The following is a 19,606-nucleotide window of genomic DNA, read 5'->3' on the forward strand; positions in this document are numbered from 1 at the left end:
CCCCCTCCCCCCAAGGGAAAAAAACCACACGAAAAGATTACCTTAATTTTAGTTTATCAAAGTTTATTTTGGAAATCCTTACTAGTCACCACATACATTTCTTTTCTAATTGTGTTTTCTCATACAGATTTTTTTATTTGTTCCAGGAGAATCACACAGGGACTTTCTTTAAAAGATAGGCAACATTCAAGTGTAACAATAAAAAGAAGAAGTCTCTACAGTCTTGCAAGTCAACTATATTATTCTAAGGAACACTCATAATGGGATTTCACTTCAGTTTCCACTGTTTGGCATGCAAGATCCAAACAGGAGCATATCACAGGAATTGGGTGCCATGTAGTAAATGTTTCATTACAGAGTACTGGATGAGAAAATGCATAAAAGTAAGCTCAATAACATTTTTATTTTAAAGGAAAACGTCTACTGGCCTATTAAAAAACATATTCTTCGTATTCTTTTTCTTTTACCTTTTCCCGTTAGGGCTCACTACAGCAGATCATCCACCTCCATCTCATCTTCTCCCTAGCATCCTCCTCTACCACACCAACCCTCTGCATGTCCTTCACTACATCTAGAAATCTTCTCTGTGGTTTAATATTTTCCTTCTCTCTGGTAGCTCCATATTAAACACCCTGATGAAGCCACTATCACTCTGTTCTAACCATGTCAGCCTTGCTTCTCTTACTAGATCACATAGATTGAATACATTTAAGGGGAAAACTGCCACACAAAAACAGATAAATACAGTACAGTAACACTGTTTCTCAATATGGATGAAAACATGAAAAACCCATCATCATTACTGTAATAATCACTGCTGAGCAGTTTATGAGCTGTTATTTTGAGTCCTTTATTTTATGAGACAAATCTTTTTCTTACTAGTTGGAAGACAAGAAAATGCACAAACTAATCAACACTGGAATTGTCACAGATCTGACACATACACATATATTGTGATATGAGTGTACTTTGGAATATGTGCATGTGATTGTGTGGGTGGATCACTGATGATGAGGCCTCAGTGAATTCCTGTTTTTACTTCCTGGCAACAAGAAGGGTATGGTAGAGAGGTTTTATTACAATGTGCAGATAGAGGGAGCTGTCAATCAGGTATTCGGATGCACGCCGCTGCAGATCAGCATCCAGCAGAAAATCCCCAGCTTCCTCTGTGCTTTGGTGGAAGTTGTAGACATGCTTGACCACCACTTTTCCCTGCTGCTTTGTCATTACAATCACCGTCTTCTGGAAACTCACGCCGGCAAAGTCAGGGCTTGAAGTGGCTGGTGTTACAATGATGCGAGGTCGACCTCCCTCCGTGCGGGTGGGCTGCATAGCACCCAGTTCGGTATAAGTTGACCTGGCACTGAGCGGGAGCCACCGAGGTGAGAACAGGGCGTTCCATGTCACTCTCTTACTGGAGTCATGGCCACTGGGTCCAAGCTGGGTCTGGAAGCTGAAGCTCCGGTCGTCACGGGTGGGGTTGTTTATGATCCAAGGTGATCCCCAGGCAGAGGACAGGTAGTTACGGGGAGTAAAAATACTGCAGTTGACATCAAAGTACTTGGCAAGCTGGATAGGCGAGGCAGAGTGAAATTGGAAAGCTAGATAGAGGAGATCACGGATTGACTCATAATACTTCACCATGAGGGGGGAATGTTTCTGAAGACGGAAGAGATGCTGAGGGTGGATCATGCCATATCGAACGGCCCTCAGGGCACTCTCCACTGTCATACGAACAGGCTGGTTCTGGTTAATCCATCCCTCCAGTGCCTCGTAGAGTTCCAGCTCACTCTGCAGAATGAGGTCAGAACGCTGGAGCAAGGAGAGGAGAAGATCTTCACTGATGAAGCCCCATTCTCTGCTCTGCAGCACAGAAGACAGGTTCCAGGACAGGTACTGCAGACAGCTGTCCCGCAGGGCTATGTCCCCAATTTGTAGAGCATAGTTGTACCAACCAACCACGTGGCCTGTGGGTGAATCACTGGAGAGATGTTGAGTCATATATTGGGTCAAACCCTCCTGCAAGCCCCACACATGGTACTTGCTTGCCAACTTATGTAGAGAAATAGCCTGATCTAGCCGCAGAGAAATATCACCACAGTACAGATACCTGCAAAGAGATTTTTTGAAAGCATTGTTAAAAGAAAGGAACATTTCTGTGGGGCATACTATATTTTGAATCTTTTTTTCTGCACGCATCTGAGTCACTGAAAAAAGCCCACACTCTCTGATTTTAGACTGCAAGCCTCAAAGAGCAAGTGTAATTTTAGAATAGAGATGGAGATGGAGCATTTTACTTATCTGAAAAGAAAGGAAAAATAGGAAACGTGTCTATCTTTTTAGTCATCAACGATATGACCCAGTAACAAATCAGTCTCAATAAATCGTGGCATCTGACAGTCCCGCTCACCTGACAAACTTCTCAAAGATGGCTGCACAGTCAGGCGTCTCCCTCAGAACCACAGAGCTGGTGTTGCGGCTGAGCAGCAGCTCCTCAAACACATCACTCTGCAGGGTAAGAACCAGGCTGTGTGCCTGGATCACCTTCACTTCGTCCGTGTTGATGGTCTCCACACGGAGAGTGACATCACTGCCGTTTCCCAGGGCCAGCAGGGTCTCCATACGATGCACTAAATTCATAGTATGATTTAGCACTGTGGCTCCACTATCCAATGCCACATCATGCTTCAGGGCAGCTGTGGGGAAAAAATAGTGCAAGATGATTTCCACTTCTCAGAAACTCAACAATCACTTGAGCTTTTTTTTTTTTTTTTTTAAAGAAAATGTATTATTCATCTCTGATTACAGATTGATTCTTTCTCTATCTTTTTCTTACAAGTTAAATCATATCTGACACATCTAGAACTGGAATAGCACACCTCTTTCGACTAAACCACAACTGGCAAAATGCGCCGGGGGGAAAAGCAGACTTGCACATCCTTCTCTACCTCTCTTCTCAATTAATAGGGAGCGAGAGCAACAAGCCAGGTGGCTGACTCAGACAACATCAGATACCAGGTGCACCAAAATGAATCCTGAGTTTGCAGCCCCATTGCAGATGGATTCTTCTATGGGTCCTCTTGAGCATAAATACAAGTGGCACATACTGGAGAATCATACATGAAAGACTCAGCATGAGAAGTCGCTGATTCCATTCTGCTCTGCCACAGCCATCAGCAGCCTTCTTGGCCTGTTAACTGGGGGTTTAATGAGACACAAGGGGGAGCACACTTGGCTTCCCGGGATGCATCACAGTCTTTATTTCTCCACTGCAATCAAGAGCTCCCACTTCAAAGTAACATTTTTCCAATTAGCCAGCCAGCACTGTGATCCAGCTGAGTATATGGGAGTGTGTATTGACAAATGATTCTGGCATGGTGTGATCAATTAAAAAATATAAATCCCAAGACCCACAATGGCTGTTACATCTTTTTGCAGAATTTCTTTAGAAAAAGAATAACAAATGTGAAATTCAGTTAAAAGTAGACAACTTAAAAAGTAGTGCCTCTTCTACTAAAGCTTGAAAAAAGCTATCAACATGAATTGGTTTATACACATTAATAAATAAGAATTAAATGAGTCTGTGTACACACATCAAACAGCAGCATAATGTGGCCTTCGATAACTTTTGTCACAATCAGCCCTTCTTTTAAGGAGTAGAGGAGATTTCCCTCTCAGCACTTGTACTCTGCTGTACTACTGTGCTGGCACAAAGCCTAGTGGCAAATGGACTTGCCCGTCTTTCACTGCACCCGGCACACAAACAGATGAGGACAGGATGAGTGGAACAGATAAATACCCCTCCTTTGCCCTGAGGCTGGGCACGAGCCACACATTCATGATGTGCCCTACTACCCATGACTGTATGGGGGGAGCTGGACTGAAATAGAACAATACAGCTTCCCTTAGAGTGTAGGATGTGGGGGAAAAAAAAGATGTAAAGGCAAGAAGACTCTTTAGTAGCAAAATTCAAACTACTGATTTTAATTTGCTATCTTACCTCCGCTAACTGTGACAGAGTGGATCAAGAGTAGCAGGGTGCCCACACAGACCCAGGCAGGAATCTCTTGTTCACATGAGCGTACCATATCTTCTTAGTTATTCCCTCCTTCTCTTCCTTTGTCCTTTTCTCCACTCTTCCGTTCTTCCTAACCCTTCTTCTTCTCACTGCTTTGCCTTTGTCGTATGTGTGTGCAGAAAGGTGTGTTGCCCTGTGTGATGCCCGGCTCCCTGTCCTGGACTCTTTATGTAGGACGCTGGCCTTTCCCCGGCGCATCTCACAACCCCACGGACTCCATTGATTGGTGGAATCTGGCAGGGGCGTTGCTATAGCGACAGCTTTGATTTTGAATTTCTCCCTTTTGGATGTTACATGGCATTGATCTGCAACACCGGGCCAGCCAAGGACTCAGCTTAATGTTTTTTAGTTTAAAGTCAGTGGGGGTTAGCCACTATTAAGAATCAATAACAACACAGTTTCACATTTTAATGGCACTTAAACTGCAGCAGATCTCTGGGCTGAAAATGTTCTTTTATGGTACCTAAGTTCAGTATAATCAGAGCTGTGTAATTTATCAGTTAATTACTGCAGGTTGCATTGAGACTATCTGTCAAAAGTAATTGAGTTTCTAATGTGTGTGACCAACTGCAGTTAATCAAATTTCGTAATCCATTTATTAGACCATTTTTCAGCTGAGTGCAATTATTTCTTTGATGGCGTGTTAATCATACTAATGTGAGGATAATTTCATTGGTGCTGGGTCTGCGCATCAATTTGAGGCAAGCTTTGTCTATCAAACTCAAGTGCCAATCAGGACTTTTTTTGCATGTGCTTTGGAATTTCTGCTCTTCGTCAAAGGGCATGTAAAATAAGCTTTTATGAGACTTCCCAGTGCATCATTAAGTACTTGTAAAACTTTTTCCCTTTTCTTCCTTTTCAGGTGCACTCAGTGCACCACAAAGTGTGGCGTACTTATTGAGAGTATCTAGTATAAATACCAGCTAGATATGGAGGTAATGGTTTGCTGCTTGCAGGGAACATACTAACCTCCCATCTATAAAAATCAATATTAAATGCTATAATGATTCAAAAGTGAGCTAACCACGTGACAGTAGAGAATTACAAAAAACACAGAGTAGGTGGGGTACACCTATATTCAGTAGGTTCTGATGTAAGATAGCAACCATGACAACAATACATAATTCCTTCAATCATGTCCCCTGGGTTCAAAGAGATGTTTGCATTCTCATCTAAATTAACCTTTATTTAACACTCAGCTAGTACTGAACTGCTTGTCAGTGATGGGTCTTTCAATACTGAGATCTCTGCTAAACTATTCTTGAAATATATAGATTGGGTGTTTTTTGATCATTGCAAGATCATTAGTTGCGATATTCAGTGAAATAGAACAATGTGATGAGTGTTTTTAAAAATTATGCCCATCTACCTACTTTGGGAAAGACGAGGAGAGCGGCCATTTCAGATGGAACTGGGTTGTGGTGAAGTGCTGAGGGCTGCCAGGCTGCAATAAAAATGCAGGAGAAGAGATGTCCTGTGAGACCCAAACCTGAGCCACTTCTATGAATAACCTGACATGTTCTCAAAGGAGAGCAGTGCAGCTGAGGTGTCCTAATGAGGTCTGCTGCAACAAACTGGACAAGACAATACAGACAGGGTACAGGATTATATATGGTAGCATCTCATCATCTCAGTCTGTTTTAGCTTTAGACAGAAAATATAGACATCACACTGAGACTTATGTCAACTACTCAGCCTGTTTTGTTGCATGTAAATATTATGAATATTTTTATGTATTAACTGGGTTTCGCTTGGTTTACCAGTTCAGGAACTTGGTATATGCAAGCAGAATTCACAGTAAAGTAGGCCTAAAGCTCTGAAAAGTGCATGTCCTTCATTTAGGTCACATTGCTTTCTCCTTCGATCTAACCTCCTATTAAGAATCTGAGCGGACCAAAATGCAAAAGGATGGATTGACAAACTGCTGGATTTGTGAGAGCACCCCTGGGGACAAGATCCATTGAGAGATCAATGCACCATGGGGGGCTCCATCACGCAGTATAAACAATAAGTTAAGTACAGGCTGGATGCCAGAGCCGGCTTTAACAAGGTGCCCTGGATGACCTTACCCTTGTTCTAAACAGGGAGGGAAAGCATCAGTTAGCCAGGGTTTCAAACAAGACAGTCATGAATTTTCAAAAAAAAAAAAAAAGTTAAATGAATGTAAATGCATAAAACTTTCAGATGCTTTAATGCACAAAAGTTGACTATTTCTGAGCAAGAATATGAATTACGTCTAAGCAGATAGAGACAAATTCAGAGACAAATGAGATGACTCCACTCAGGCACGTCTGCTGGACCAGATGGGGTGAGTCCCCATGTCCTCAAGGCCTGTGCAGTCTTTTATAAACTGTTCATGATGAGTCTGAGTCTGCAGAGGGTCCCATTACTGTAGAAGACGTCATGCTCTGTTCCTGTACCAAAGATGCCACGTCTCAGTGGCCCCCATTACAGACCCGTGGCACTGACTTCCCATGTCGTGAAAACCCTGGAAAGACTTATCCTTGAGCAGCTCCCACCTATTGTCAGACCATATCAGGATCTGCTTCTGTTCGCTTACCAGCCCCACCTCGGAACTGAGGACACCATCATCTACCAATTGTGTCTATGCCCATCTGGACGAGCCGGTGAGTACTGTGAGGATCATCTCTTTCGATTTTTCCAGTGCATTCAATAGTATCAGGCCAACCCTCCTGGGTGATCAGCTGACAGCGATGCAATAAATGCCTCTCTTGTGTCCTGGATTGTTGAGACTTCAGCCACCATAGAGACCTGCCATCTTTAGAAGTTTTCTGATGACTCTGCGGTGGTTGGATGCATTAGTCAGGGTGATGTGATGGAGTACCGGGCTGTGGTGGACTCCTTTTTGTCATGTGGTTCGAGCAGAATCATCTGCAGTTCAACGTGACAATACCAAAAAAATTGATTGTGGACTTTAGGAGGCCAGGAAACCTGTGACCCCCTGTTTCAATCCAGGGGGTCGATGTGGACAGTGTGGAGGGCTGTAAATACCTCAGAGTACACATAGATAATAAACTAGACAGGGTTAAAGTGCCAGTGCACTCTACAGGAATGGAGTCACCTCTATTTTCTGAAGCGGCTGAGGTATTTTAACATTTGTCATGATTTTCTCTGAGGTGGCAGGTTGACTCAATAAATCTGATCTGCAAGGCCAGGAATTTTGTGGAGATACAGCTGGACTCCCTTAAGGTGATTTCGGAAAGGCGGATGTTGTCCAAGATAAGGACAATGCTTGACAATACCTCCCATCCACTCCATGACATGCTTGCAAAGGAGCAGGTTCAGTGAGAGGCTGAGATTACCCAAATGCAAGACTGAAGAACACAAGAAATCACTCATCCCTGTACAACTCCTCCATCTAATGCACAGTACACAGTACAATAGTTGCAAAGTTTTATAGTTTTCAGTTTAGGGTAAAATGTCAATCATATATATTTAATCTTGATAATATTCTGGATATTTCTAATTGAGCTATTTGTATATATTAGAGCTATTTCTTATATTTAACTTTGAAATGTATTTTATTATTTAATTTAGTTCAGTCTGTTCTGTACTTACTGTAACTATATAATTTCCTTTGGGATTAATAAAGTATTCTGATTCTAATTTCTTATGTCACAGCTCATCCAGTTGTGTTTCTTTTATCTGAAAAACTTCACACCTCTACTGTCAACCAATAATTGTGAACATTTATTGCAGACTTCAGTTTTCTCCTGCTTTGATTATTGTAGCCGATTACGTCCTCCATAGTTTGTCTTCAATAGGTCCACCTTGGTACTTGCCAGTGAAGCCAGTGAGGAGACGCTTACTCTTATATTACACTGAATTAAAAAACAAAAACTTTATTACTTTTTAAAAAAAAAATTTGTAGTTTATTAAAATTAGAGGAGAAAGAGACTGCTTTTAAAAAAAGAGTGCAAAGAGAAACACAACATTGAAAACATGTTTAACCCCCTGACCCAAAATCATGTTTATGTTTTATAAATTGTCAGATCTGCAACCACTTGAAAACACAGACTATGGCATAAAACACCACTGAATAACTTTCAGGAATGGGGGGAAAAGTTACTGATGGAAGATAAAATAAAGCAGAGCTTTTTGAAAAACTGACAGTCTAAAAGCTTAAAATCAATTCCTTCACTAATGTGCTTATTTATCTTATGGTTTTTTAACTGACATGTCCTACTGTACAACGGATCAATAGAAAGATCTATTTTGTTGTGTAATCCAATTTGTTTGAAAAACACAGGACTCAGCCCAGCCTTGATGCCACCAGGTGGCTCTGCTTACCATACAGTCCCTCCTGTAACTGTAACTGCTCTAAAGTAGCCTAGACATTTGGGCAATAATAATGCTATATTTCAGAAATTTGATATGCAGTATTGGATTTAATCATCTGAACCAAAATACGAATGTGAGTCATTATATTCCACAATAGGAGCGCAAAATAGGCAACTGTAAACGCTGCTGTATGCGCAGGAGCTGAGTATTTCAAGGCTAATCTCAAAATTGACCTAATTACAAAACCTGTTAAAGTCATCGATGATCGGCGTGTTTGCATGGGTCATACCACTTCGCATAGCCTGTATACATGAGTGCTCCCTTTGTTTGGATGTAAGCTGCCTGAAATAAATAAGTAGGCCGGGTGCTAATCTCAAAGAATATGCAAAGCTGTAGATACCAGAGGCTGGGGAAGGAGCAGGGTGGTTTGAGGTTAGTCGTTAGAGAACTTTTACAGAATATTAATAACAACTAAAAGAAGCAACTACTTCGTTGGGACTACCTGTGAGGTCACTATAAGATGCCTGAATAAAAGAGGAGTGGCCGATGGAGGTCCGTTTCTGATCCCGCCCGAAAAAAAACAAAACAAAAGTCAACACCTGACGCACAGAAATTATTGGTCGAATCATCAAGAAGTGTTGTAAAAATGGAGATGAACTACTACCACCAATAAAAAATCAACTCGTTCGTGCAAGGGAAGTTCCTTTTCGGAGGTCAGTAATCTTTATCGGACTGAATCTACCTGTTACCTGTTGGAGAGGCTAGCGGAACAGCTCTCATTGCAATCCTGGTAAGAGACTCGTGTTATTAAGCAAAGACTCCTGATTGAACCTGTTTGTCTTTTATTTTTATAACATCATAACTGTCTCCCCCTCTAAGTCTCTCCGATTCTGTTATATAAATAATCATAAACAACTTGTTGTCCTTTAAACAGCATGTCCTGTTTTTGTGGTTAGTTAACTAAGCTAACTCACTGGGTGTAATATAATTATTAAATAAGCAGCAGGACGATGTTCTCATCCCACACAGGCACCTTTATCTGAAATCTTCACAGTCAGAAAGTTCGCATAAAAAGCATATTCATTTTTGAATGTCGTGTCCTTTAATTATTATATTACAGTTACAGTCAGAAGAAGAGAATAAACAATAATTAAGTTGCCGTTCAATTATAACTGGTTTAAAATGTACACCTACAACTATACATTCTGCTATTAAAATACATATGATTCCTGAATGACACCTGTGTGCGTACTGGAACAGGGATACTGTGTGGAAATACTCATTAGGTGTCATGGTAAAATGCTGAAATGCTGAAATGCTGAAATGCTGCTTTTCCTAATTAGCTGGTCTTAGGAGGCTATAGAGTGAGCGGTGACTAAAGCTCTGTGTAGAATGACTCAGTTTTGTAATTACAGCCAGGGAATGCAGTACATAATTCCAGGATTCTTTAGAGACCTGAATGAATATTTGAATTTACAGTAATTAGTATGGCACATTAAAACTCCATAAAATAGAAATGAGGTCATTTTCATATTGAAACTCCAGTGGAATGGCACAGCTGTATATGCATGGCACCATTTAACTTGCTCACACAGTAATATTACTGTGTGAGCAATATTAAACTATTACAGTAATATTACTTGCAATTTAAACCAATAGTTTGTTTTGTAATAATCAGGGATGTTATTAATGAAATCTGTAACTACAACATTAACATGTATGTTGAAGTAATCAAATTATTTTTGTTTCTTTTTTTTGCAGTGAAGCGATGGACCCAACTAGTGCTCCAAAAGGATGTGGTGGTGATGTGAGCTCCATATATTATAATCTGTGTGACCTGACAGCAGTATGGGGCATCGTAGTGGAAGCTGTTGCTGCTGTTGGTGTGCTGACTGCCTTTATCTTGTTCGTCATTCTCATGGCTAGCTTACCGTTTGTGACAGACAAGAAGAGAAAGGGTATGGTGGGCCTGCAGGCCAGCATTTTAGTTTTCACACTGGGTCTGTTTGGACTTAGTTTTGCCTTTATTGTGGAGCAGTATTCTACTACCTGTGCTGCACGGAGGTACCTGTTTGGAGTACTGTTCTCAGGCTGTCTGGCCTGCCTGGTGATGCATGGGCTGTGGCTTGCCCTGCTGCAAAGGGGAGGCCAGGGGCCCAGGAGCTGGATGTTATGGCTGGGAGCCCTGGCTCTCTGGCTTGTCGAGGTGATCATCAACACCGAGTGGCTTGTCATTACTGTGGCCAGGAGCCCACTCAGAGGTCTCGGTGTTCCTGACCTGGCCTGCAGCTTTGTCAGCCGGGACTTTGTGATGGCTCTTATATATGTAATGGTTCTGATAGCAGCTGTGGTGCTAACGTCTGTGCCCTCACTAACACACAAGCAAAAGCACTGGCGCCGAGATGGAGCCTTTATCCTGGTCACAGGAGTCCTCACTTTGGCACTTTGGATAGCTTGGATTGTCATGTACATCTATGGGAACCGAGCAGTTGATAATTCCAGCTGGGACGATCCGACTATGGCTATAGCCGTGGTGTCAAATGCCTGGGTGTTCCTCTTGTTCTATGCAATTCCAGAAATCTGTTTATTGACCCAGGAGGACCCAAACAAGGAACAACCCGATGGGGAAGAAGTCTATCCTGCTAGAAGCCTGGTTTACGACAACATTCTGAAGGAGCCACAGCCCACCCCGCAGCATGTCTACGTAGAAAATAAAGCCTTTTCTATGGATGAACCAGGTACAGCATAACACATTATGGTCAGCCATTAACTTCACAGTTCAGCAGTTTAATACTGTTTAGGTGGGTACAGAATCATTAGAATTAATACATTTTATTAAGTAGTAATTAAGTAATCAATAGGAATTAATTTCTAAATTTTATTGAGACACGTTTGGATTATTCCAAACTGATAACAAGCACTGCGTGGTATATTACATAATGCATCAGTGTAGCAAATGAAGACCCACACTGGCTACAGTACACCTTCTCCAGTTTACTGTTTTGTAATTTTGAAAATTGCTGTTTTTGTATACCACTTTCCTATTTATCCACAACCCACATTATCAGCACAAAGCATATTGCCATTGCGAAGAATCACTGCATTGCAATATGAAGTCTGTTGCTCGCAAACCTTACATTCTCAACACACTAAATATTGAGATCAATGATCAGGTTTAACTGTTGGACCCCAACTGGTATCAGCCGATACCAATACAGGATACATTATACTGTTATCATTTAAAGTATGTGGCACATAGTACAGATTGCTTCAATGTTAGGAAATATCTAGGGTGTGTGTGGTGCCTAATTTTCCCAAGTAATGCTGAATATATTGATTCTTCTCTTCACTGTACAATTTCAAACAGCAGATGTATTAAATTGTGCCATTTCAGTTGTTAATAATGGTTTAATAATGGTTTTTAGGTTTAAGTCTTGAGCCACCTCATATGACTGTACAAACATACATGCCAAGACAGTATGTTAGCCAAGTAGCAAAGTTCTAACGAGTTTGAAGGAGAATGTTTTGGATCACCATCTTTATTCTTTAACAAAGGCTGGATTCTCTTAGGCAAACGTTCTTGTCATTTCTTTAAGTAGACTTCAGAAATACTTCTCGAACTCTGACTGGATTTACTTTTGCCGCAGTCTTGGACAGTGTTCTGTCAACAGTGCTGTGTGGCTGTACCTTATTTGTACCTTGTTTGAATGTTTTTCTGGCCCAAACCCAAACTGCTTCAGTAATGTTGAGGCTCAGACCACAATATTACTGAAATATATAATGTCCCATTCTGTATTTTTCTATCCACGTCAATGCCAGTTTGAATGTAGCAAATTTCGTTACATACAAGCACATACACATATATGCTTATACCATGCTGAGATATGCAAAACCTCTGGCTAAAGGCACTTTGGGCATCAATTTGTTTATTTAAAAAAAAAAAAAAAAAACTTCAGAAAGAATGGACAACTGATGCTCAACATCACTTGGACAATTTTAAGAAAGTGTAGCTCCTTGGAAGCGCAATAATTTTAAAAAATTGGGAGTGGCTCTAGGTTTTTGCAACAGATTGCACACAGACAACAAAATGAATCCAGTAATGACTGTAAAATAACATTTTTTATGACAGAATCCACAAATCCAACGTCTCCATATGGGGTTTACAATGGTCAGGCACGAAGTTGTTTATACCAGCCCACTGAAATAGCCTTGATTGCCAAAGGTCTGACAAGGGTGAGTGCTATTTTTAATCACGAAACATCCCGTCTTTCTGACATCACAGGTGAAAATAATCCATATGTGTATTTTCACAGAAGGACCAAGACTCAATGATACTTCGAACCACACCTGGCCCTTTGAATATGGGGAGCTGCAGCTCCTAGTCGTGCTCAGTGGATTCCTAAACATCTTCAGGACTATCATAAGTTAGCAGCCCAAGCCGAGCACATTGCACTGAGCTTTTCCATCTCAGAGCTCCAAGAATCAGATATTTTATATCTCGGTTTTCTCTTAAGCAATAACAGAGTGAAAGTCCAGTAATATTCAGTATATGACTGCTTAGTTTCCATTAATGCTTATGCAATGCTTGCTCTATGTACATCAAAAAACCACACATTATTATAATGATGCAAACCACACTGGGCTTACAGAGGAAAGATTATATAGTGAAATACAACAAATACAAGATATGTGTGTATATATATCATCTGTCATATATATATATATATATATATATATATATATACAGATGATATATATACACACATATATATAAACAAATTCTAACACGTTCACACATATATGTGTGTGTGTGTGTGTATGCGTTAGAATTTGTTCATGATCACCACAGTATAACATACTTAGTTGTAAATTTGTGTAACTATAATAATGTAATCATATGCAAAAATGTGGCTTTTAGCCATGAATGAAATAAATGTGAAGGTGTAAATTCTAAGGTGTCAGCCCTACAAATTTCAGTTAAATTCTCTGGCGTTTTGGATTGCAGAAAGAATCAACTAATAACGAAAGGTACTGGATGGTAAAAGAGGAAGTGTCATCATGTCAGCAGGATTGCTAAGTTTACTGCTTCAAATATTTACATATGTTTGCTTGATAAGCCTGGCCTGGCACCTAGCACGACATCCAGGGGTTGGCTCTGTGATGCCTGAGTTTGTAGTTCAGCAAGGGAGACCGCTGTGATAGTCAAGCTGATGTTGTTGTAATGCTGCTGAATCCAATCATCAATCGCTGTGGTAACAGATTAATATTGCGTACGTATTGCTGCGAAAATTTTCATCTACAACTGCTCTGACTCACAAGAGGTAGTCTGTCTTCTCTACATGACAAGCACAATTATTTTAATATAATTTATCTCGCTCACACACACTCACACGTCTTTAAAAGCTTCAGTCAGCAGTGGCTGCCTAGCAGCAGGCTTAAATGTCTCTCTCCCAATTACTCTTTCCCATCCTGTACTGTCAGCAGCCATGGGTACTTGATCGGAAGATAAATTGCTCACTAACAGGAAATCAGACAGCACTGAACAACAGAACACATAAGCAAATGATGTTTTCCTCTGTAATAACCTTCAGTATCACCTTCTTGATCTGGCTGAAAAAAACAAGCGTTGCATGATATCCAAAATGAAACACTGCATGTGGACATAAACAGAGCAGAATATTTCCAATGAAACTGCTCAAGTCTGGTTAGATTTCGTGCTTCCCAGCGGACCTTTGGATGGTTGGTAAAACATTTAATACAGAGAACTCACAATGTGCCACATTGCACTTGAAATATTTGACTATATAAATACGCTAACACGATTGAAGCTTTGTATATTACGTAACTCCGGGGTCAGTAAATTCAACTAAAAGAAGAAGAAGAAGGTAAAAAAAACCCAGTATCTTAACATCCTAAGTGAAAAACAGCTGTAAAGCTCTGATAATGTGAACAGCTGTCCTGCACACAGGTGGAATATAACCAATGGCAAATGTGCTCAGCTCAAGGGAGTCGGTGCACCCAATCACCAGCAGCTGTCCCCACTTAATACATTTCCGTGTCACTGTGACAACCATCAGAGGACAAACATGGACTGAGGGTTTCACCAGTCAAGCTGATTAAATAGCAGTGATTGGACCCACGAACCAGATAAGAAGAATTCAGTATTGACACCATCTGGTCATATTATTCAGTTGATCACTATTGCATTATATTATCAATGTGGTTTTTATTCCTTAGATAGCATGCTTTGAAAGTTTTTGAACAAAGATTTGAATATGCGCAGTCTGTCTCATATGCAAATATTTAAACAATGGCTTCGTTCATGAGTGTAAAGCCTTCGAAGGATTACAAATATAAATAGCTGTGCCAGGCTCTAATAAATGCTGCACATTTAAAAAGGCTAATGGCTCATTTATCCCAAGACAGAGGCTATCACAGACGTACAAACAAAAAACAGCAGCTGCAAAGGACTTTAAAACCCAAGAACAGCTAAAAAGGTCTCATGAGGATATTTGTTTTTTCAGCTGGTGTTTCTGAACATCAGTGTGGATGACAATTCCAGATTTATCCAAATGCTCTGGAAAAAAACAGGGAATATGACAACAAACAGCAAACATCTGCTGAGGAGCATGGAAAAAATCAAAAACATCTAATAATAAATGACCTCATGGTTTCTCTCAACATGTTATTTACATTTTCTATATAAAATGCAGTCATTACCACTCAACCATTTAACAACAATATAAAATACTTCAATATATAATGTGGCACCAACAATGAGCAAGTTATGTCGGCTGTGTACAAGAGGAGTGCCATCTAGTGGGACCACTAAAAACAATCAGAGGATCATCTTTACTTTGAAATAACCTGATGGATGGATTTTACTGTCCATCACATGACGGACGACCTCAGAATTTGGTTATCTGAACATGCAAATGTGAAAAAACTGTAAATACAAATGATGAAATACGCAAGCGTTCCAAGGGTGATAAATGAGCATAGGCAAAATATCTCCATGTATTTTCCATCGGACTTGGGAAATGACTCTGCAGTGTTACAAAGCACTTTGAAAGCCGTTCACTCTTTTAAATTAACAACGTTGTGAAAGCGGCAGTGTTGTTTAGTGTACCTAAAGATAAAATGGAATTATACAGTGCCCTTAAAGTTTTCCCAACCAACCGCTTTACACAAGGAGCCACATCCACCCTTGCACACACAGACATTTGAATACTACACATTTTCCCCCTCTTTTAGACAGCGTGGGTGGGGGAGTGGTATGTTGCCAGTTTCATGAAAAGCAAACAGCCTGCTGTACCTGTTGAGCTACAGGAGCCTCCAACAGTGGCCTATGGATGCATAAAGTTCCTCCAGATATTAATCTCAAATGTGGCTAGCTCTCCATCTTATTTAGACAGTTTCTACAGATCACTGCTCAGCCCTGCTGCTGCCAGGAACACTGACTGCAGATGAGCTGAGTGAAAAGCGACATTAATGAAGGCTTTTGAGTTTTCTCATGCTTGCAGTCCTAGCTTCATACTGCTGCTGTTTCTGTTTCTTCAGCTGACGGTATGCCTCTACTGCTCGTTCCCGCTCCTCCTCCATGATTCTCTGTTTGGCCATGGAGGGCTTTGTAGTGGAGACTGCAGTATGGCCAAGAAGAGAGTTTAGGAGCAGCTCCTTTGATGCTTTCTGCACAATGAAATGGGGAAAAAAAGGAAATAGGATTTTATGAACCATCTGCATGGTTCGATGAGAGATCATGTGATCAATGCACGGTGTGATTACCTGAGATTTGACTTCAGCTTTCCTTGGTTTGGCACTCAAAGAGGGAGGGGCCATTGTAACCTCACCAAAAGGAACATCATCTACGAAACAAAAGCCATCATTTAACTACAGGGATTTTTTTAATGACCACTCACCGTTGCCATGTTAAGCTGCCTTAATTAAATACTTCTTGCCATTTTCCATGTTTGTATAGCCCAACAACTTTTAACCATAACACCTGATTTATACACTGGTCACTTTATTAGCTACACTGTCCTAATAACGGCTTAAACTCGTTTTGCTTTCAGCACTTCCTTAATTTATGGCACAGAGAATTTGGTGCGTACTAACATCACAGCATCGCGCAATTGGTGAAGATTTGTGGACTGCACATCCATAACATTTCCCGTTCCATTATGAGTCTATTATGAGTTATGAGGACTGTGGAGGCCATGCGAATACAGTGAACTCATTGTCATATTCAAGAAACCGGTTTGAGAGCTTTGTGAGCGATCATAGGATGCGTAGAATGTGATTATACATAGGTAGGCTATCCATCTATCTACACACACTAATATTTGTTTTTGGACCAGTCTCTGTAAACCCCAGAGATGCAAATGCTCTTCCCACTTTCTGTGTAGGAAACAGTGTAGATTTATAAGGGCACAAACAGAAAAGATGAGCATAAACAGTAACTTTGTGGTTGATTTTTATGTCAACTGAAGGCATTAAACACTGCATCCATTGTGGCTTACACCAGGAACACATCATCTAATATACTTGAATTGGGTCCTTACTTTAATTTCACGGGGAACTACAACTGAGGTGATTTGGTTCTGCGTCATTTGGTTTTACTCTGGCTCAGACTGACAAATTTTTAATGTTTGTTTTGTTCTAACAGCTGAATCTGGGATTACTTCAGATAGAGGTTTGAAATTTCCTCAGAGGGAAGTGATCAGGACAGTACTGCAAAAAAAAAAAATGCTTTACTGAAAGAATATCTCACAGCATGTCCTCCATCTGCACCCTTGTTTACCTAGTAGATGGTGTACTACGAAAAAAGAAATGCTACTGAAGCAAGTGCTGTGTCGAAGACCTTTGGTGTTTTAAATATGTCAAAAAGACCCAGACTTTCAAAGAAATGTTGAAAATAATATCTGGTAAATGCTACCTCTTGCTATTAGTACCAAACCGAGTGACAGTCAAAGACAGATCCCATCTAAAGAACAATGCACCACATGTCCTTGTAAAACCTTCATTCTTACCTATAAACATCTGTTCTTCCATCTTGTCCTCTTGTTTGTTCACCTTTTTCTGCTGTAGCTTCTGTAGCTTCATTTTACCATACCTGCCAATAGAAAATCAGTAGGCATTAAAAATGTAACACTTGACAGTCGGGCTGCAGTTATCGATTATTTTAGTAATCGAGTAATCTATTGATTGTTCAATCGATTAATTGGATAAGAAATACTTTTGTCTTATTAATGAGCAATAATAAATATTCAAAAGAGAAAAAACACAGGTCTTTCAAAATGAACTGTTCATTGGTTTCCATTTTAGAACTTGCAGTGTTTTAAAGTTTAGCTGCACACAACACCTGTCAGAAAAACAACAAACATAAACCCACTGACTGTATTTACATGTCAGAACAAATTTAATTTTTTGGAAAAAACAACAACATTTTCTTAAATGCAAAAATATGTAAAGACTCTAAAGCACTCTCTGGCAAAGCTTTATTTCTGGGATGAGGTAGTTCATGTTTATGAGTTTTTGTGCACGTGTGTCTGCCTGTTTAAGTATGAAGAAGTCAAGCGAAGAGCGAGTTTGTGTCTGTAAGGCTTTAAAGGAGAATGTGGTTGCTGCAATGAAGAGCATCAGGTAAATCAGCATTCTGAAGTTTGCCCTCTGCATTCACGCAAAGTTTCTGTGCTGCTGAAAACAGATGTTATAACGGTGTTATAGGTGGGCAACTCCAGGCCTCGAGGGCCAGTGTCCTGCAGGTTTTAGATGTGTCCTTGATCCAACACAGCTGATTCAAAGTGATATCTAAAACCTGCAGGAGACCAGCCCTCAAGGCCTGGAGTTGCCCACCCCTGCCTTAAACTCACCCCTGTTTGGTGCAGTTATTTCTTCTTTGTAAAATAGGACAGCTGCCCATTTCATATAACCTTTTATATAGCATTCTGTAAGCTGTATAATTTAAACACGGTATCAGGCAAAGTTAACAGTTCATCTGCATGTTTTAATAAAACTTCTGGAGGATTACTGCAGATTTTTTGCTGTACAACACAAATGGTGATGGATGGAGCAGCTACAAAGTTTGCTTTTCGTCATGTCATTAGTTTGTGGATCAAGAACTTTGATAAAAGATTTACACATTATTTCAATACTTTACTGTTATTCAATCCATGTCACGCATATAAAAATATCAGTGCCACAACACTAAAAAAGAAACCCAGCCACAAATCAGAATAAGTGAAGACAAGCTATGCCATGAAACCTACTAGATAAGGATGGGGTTTAGTGTAAAGTGTAGTGTAAAGTGTACTCACTCCTTCTTTTTATCAGATTTGCAGTGTGCAGGCCTCTCTTGTTCGCTTGCATCCATTTCGGGCTTCCTGTCTACTTGGTTTTTGGAGAGGAACATGACATGTTTTGTCTCACGCTCCATCCGCTGCACGTAAGCTTTCACGCTTTCCCGTTTGCCCCTCTTGAAATGTGGAACAGGTATGTCTCCATCTAGAAAATACTCTGATTTATCTTCAGGTGAGATGGGTAAAGACACAACACAGTCTTTATTAGTTATACACGACAGTCATGACACTAAAATGAATATTTATAAACTTTTTTTATACCCTTTTTCGGCTTTTTGACTTTTAGGGACCCAGTTTTCATTCTGTCCTTAGCCTTCATTATTTCTCGTAGTTTGAAGGGGATGTGTTGAATGTGGTCCACCTCTTTGGCTTTCTTGGGTTTACCATCTCTCTGGAGCTTGGCATTACTGAAATTTGGACACAATACAGACAGGAAAAAACAAAAAGCAAACATGTTTAGTTGCAGATACAAGTCCCCACTTAAAACTTTAACAAGTCCGGTTTAATCTGATCGCTCACAACTTGGGTTGGAGCCCGTATCAGCTAGCTTCTGTTGCTAACTAGCTTAACTAGCACATTTTCCATTACGTATTAGCTTCCTTATGGTACCTCTGACGTTGTCCAGGTTTTCCCGCTTGTTTCCCCGAATCGGGCACTTTATTTTTCTTATTCTTCACCATGCTACAATAATTAACATGAATGCATAACAAAGCAAAACAACACACGTGGAGCACTATGCTCAGACTTCAACCGAAACTCTACCGGTGGCACGTAGTAGAGGACAGACATCTCACTCCATTTCTTTTTCAGGTACCAAAACATGATTTGCAAGTTTGGCGTATTGAAACAGATTGAGAGATTCGTGATG

At 40.4% G+C, this 19,606-nt stretch overlaps 3 protein-coding genes across 4 annotated transcripts; 1 reads left to right on the top strand and 2 right to left on the bottom strand.

Annotated features, from left to right (window-relative positions):
• Window positions 1-42: 42 nt before the first annotated feature.
• Window positions 43-4,293, bottom strand: btbd17b (BTB (POZ) domain containing 17b). The gene is made up of 3 exons (XM_085454332.1): window positions 4,001-4,293; window positions 2,411-2,696; window positions 43-2,110 (listed from the first exon to the last, which is right to left on the bottom strand). The coding sequence occupies exons 1-3, from the start codon at window positions 4,086-4,088 to the stop codon at window positions 1,036-1,038; spliced, it is 1,449 nt and encodes a 482-aa protein (XP_085310458.1). The 5' UTR covers window positions 4,089-4,293; the 3' UTR covers window positions 43-1,035.
• A 4,501-nt stretch (window positions 4,294-8,794) lies between these two features.
• Window positions 8,795-13,083, top strand: LOC146711478 (G protein-coupled receptor family C group 5 member C-like). Of its 2 annotated transcripts, XM_085454334.1 has the most exons (4): window positions 8,795-9,170; window positions 10,142-11,118; window positions 12,510-12,613; window positions 12,694-13,083. In XM_085454334.1, exons 2-4 carry the CDS (start codon window positions 10,149-10,151, stop codon window positions 12,760-12,762), a joined length of 1,143 nt encoding a protein of 380 aa, XP_085310460.1. In that variant the 5' UTR covers window positions 8,795-9,170; window positions 10,142-10,148; the 3' UTR covers window positions 12,763-13,083. The 2 variants fall into 2 exon arrangements, with proteins under 2 accessions (XP_085310460.1, XP_085310459.1); XM_085454333.1 differs by having other exon boundaries at window positions 12,510-13,083.
• A 1,843-nt stretch (window positions 13,084-14,926) lies between these two features.
• Window positions 14,927-19,533, bottom strand: ccdc137 (coiled-coil domain containing 137). Its single transcript, XM_085454336.1, has 6 exons — window positions 19,348-19,533; window positions 19,000-19,145; window positions 18,697-18,904; window positions 17,410-17,492; window positions 16,166-16,245; window positions 14,927-16,069 (listed from the first exon to the last, which is right to left on the bottom strand). Exons 1-6 carry the CDS (start codon window positions 19,416-19,418, stop codon window positions 15,869-15,871), a joined length of 789 nt encoding a protein of 262 aa, XP_085310462.1. The 5' UTR covers window positions 19,419-19,533; the 3' UTR covers window positions 14,927-15,868.
• Window positions 19,534-19,606: the final 73 nt, after the last annotated feature.

This window comes from Copadichromis virginalis, linkage group LG4, assembly GCF_057382275.1.
Source record: "Copadichromis virginalis isolate Kocher_CV1m ecotype Utaka linkage group LG4, C_Virginalis_male_GT1.1, whole genome shotgun sequence".
Lineage (NCBI taxonomy): Eukaryota > Metazoa > Chordata > Actinopteri > Cichliformes > Cichlidae > Copadichromis > Copadichromis virginalis.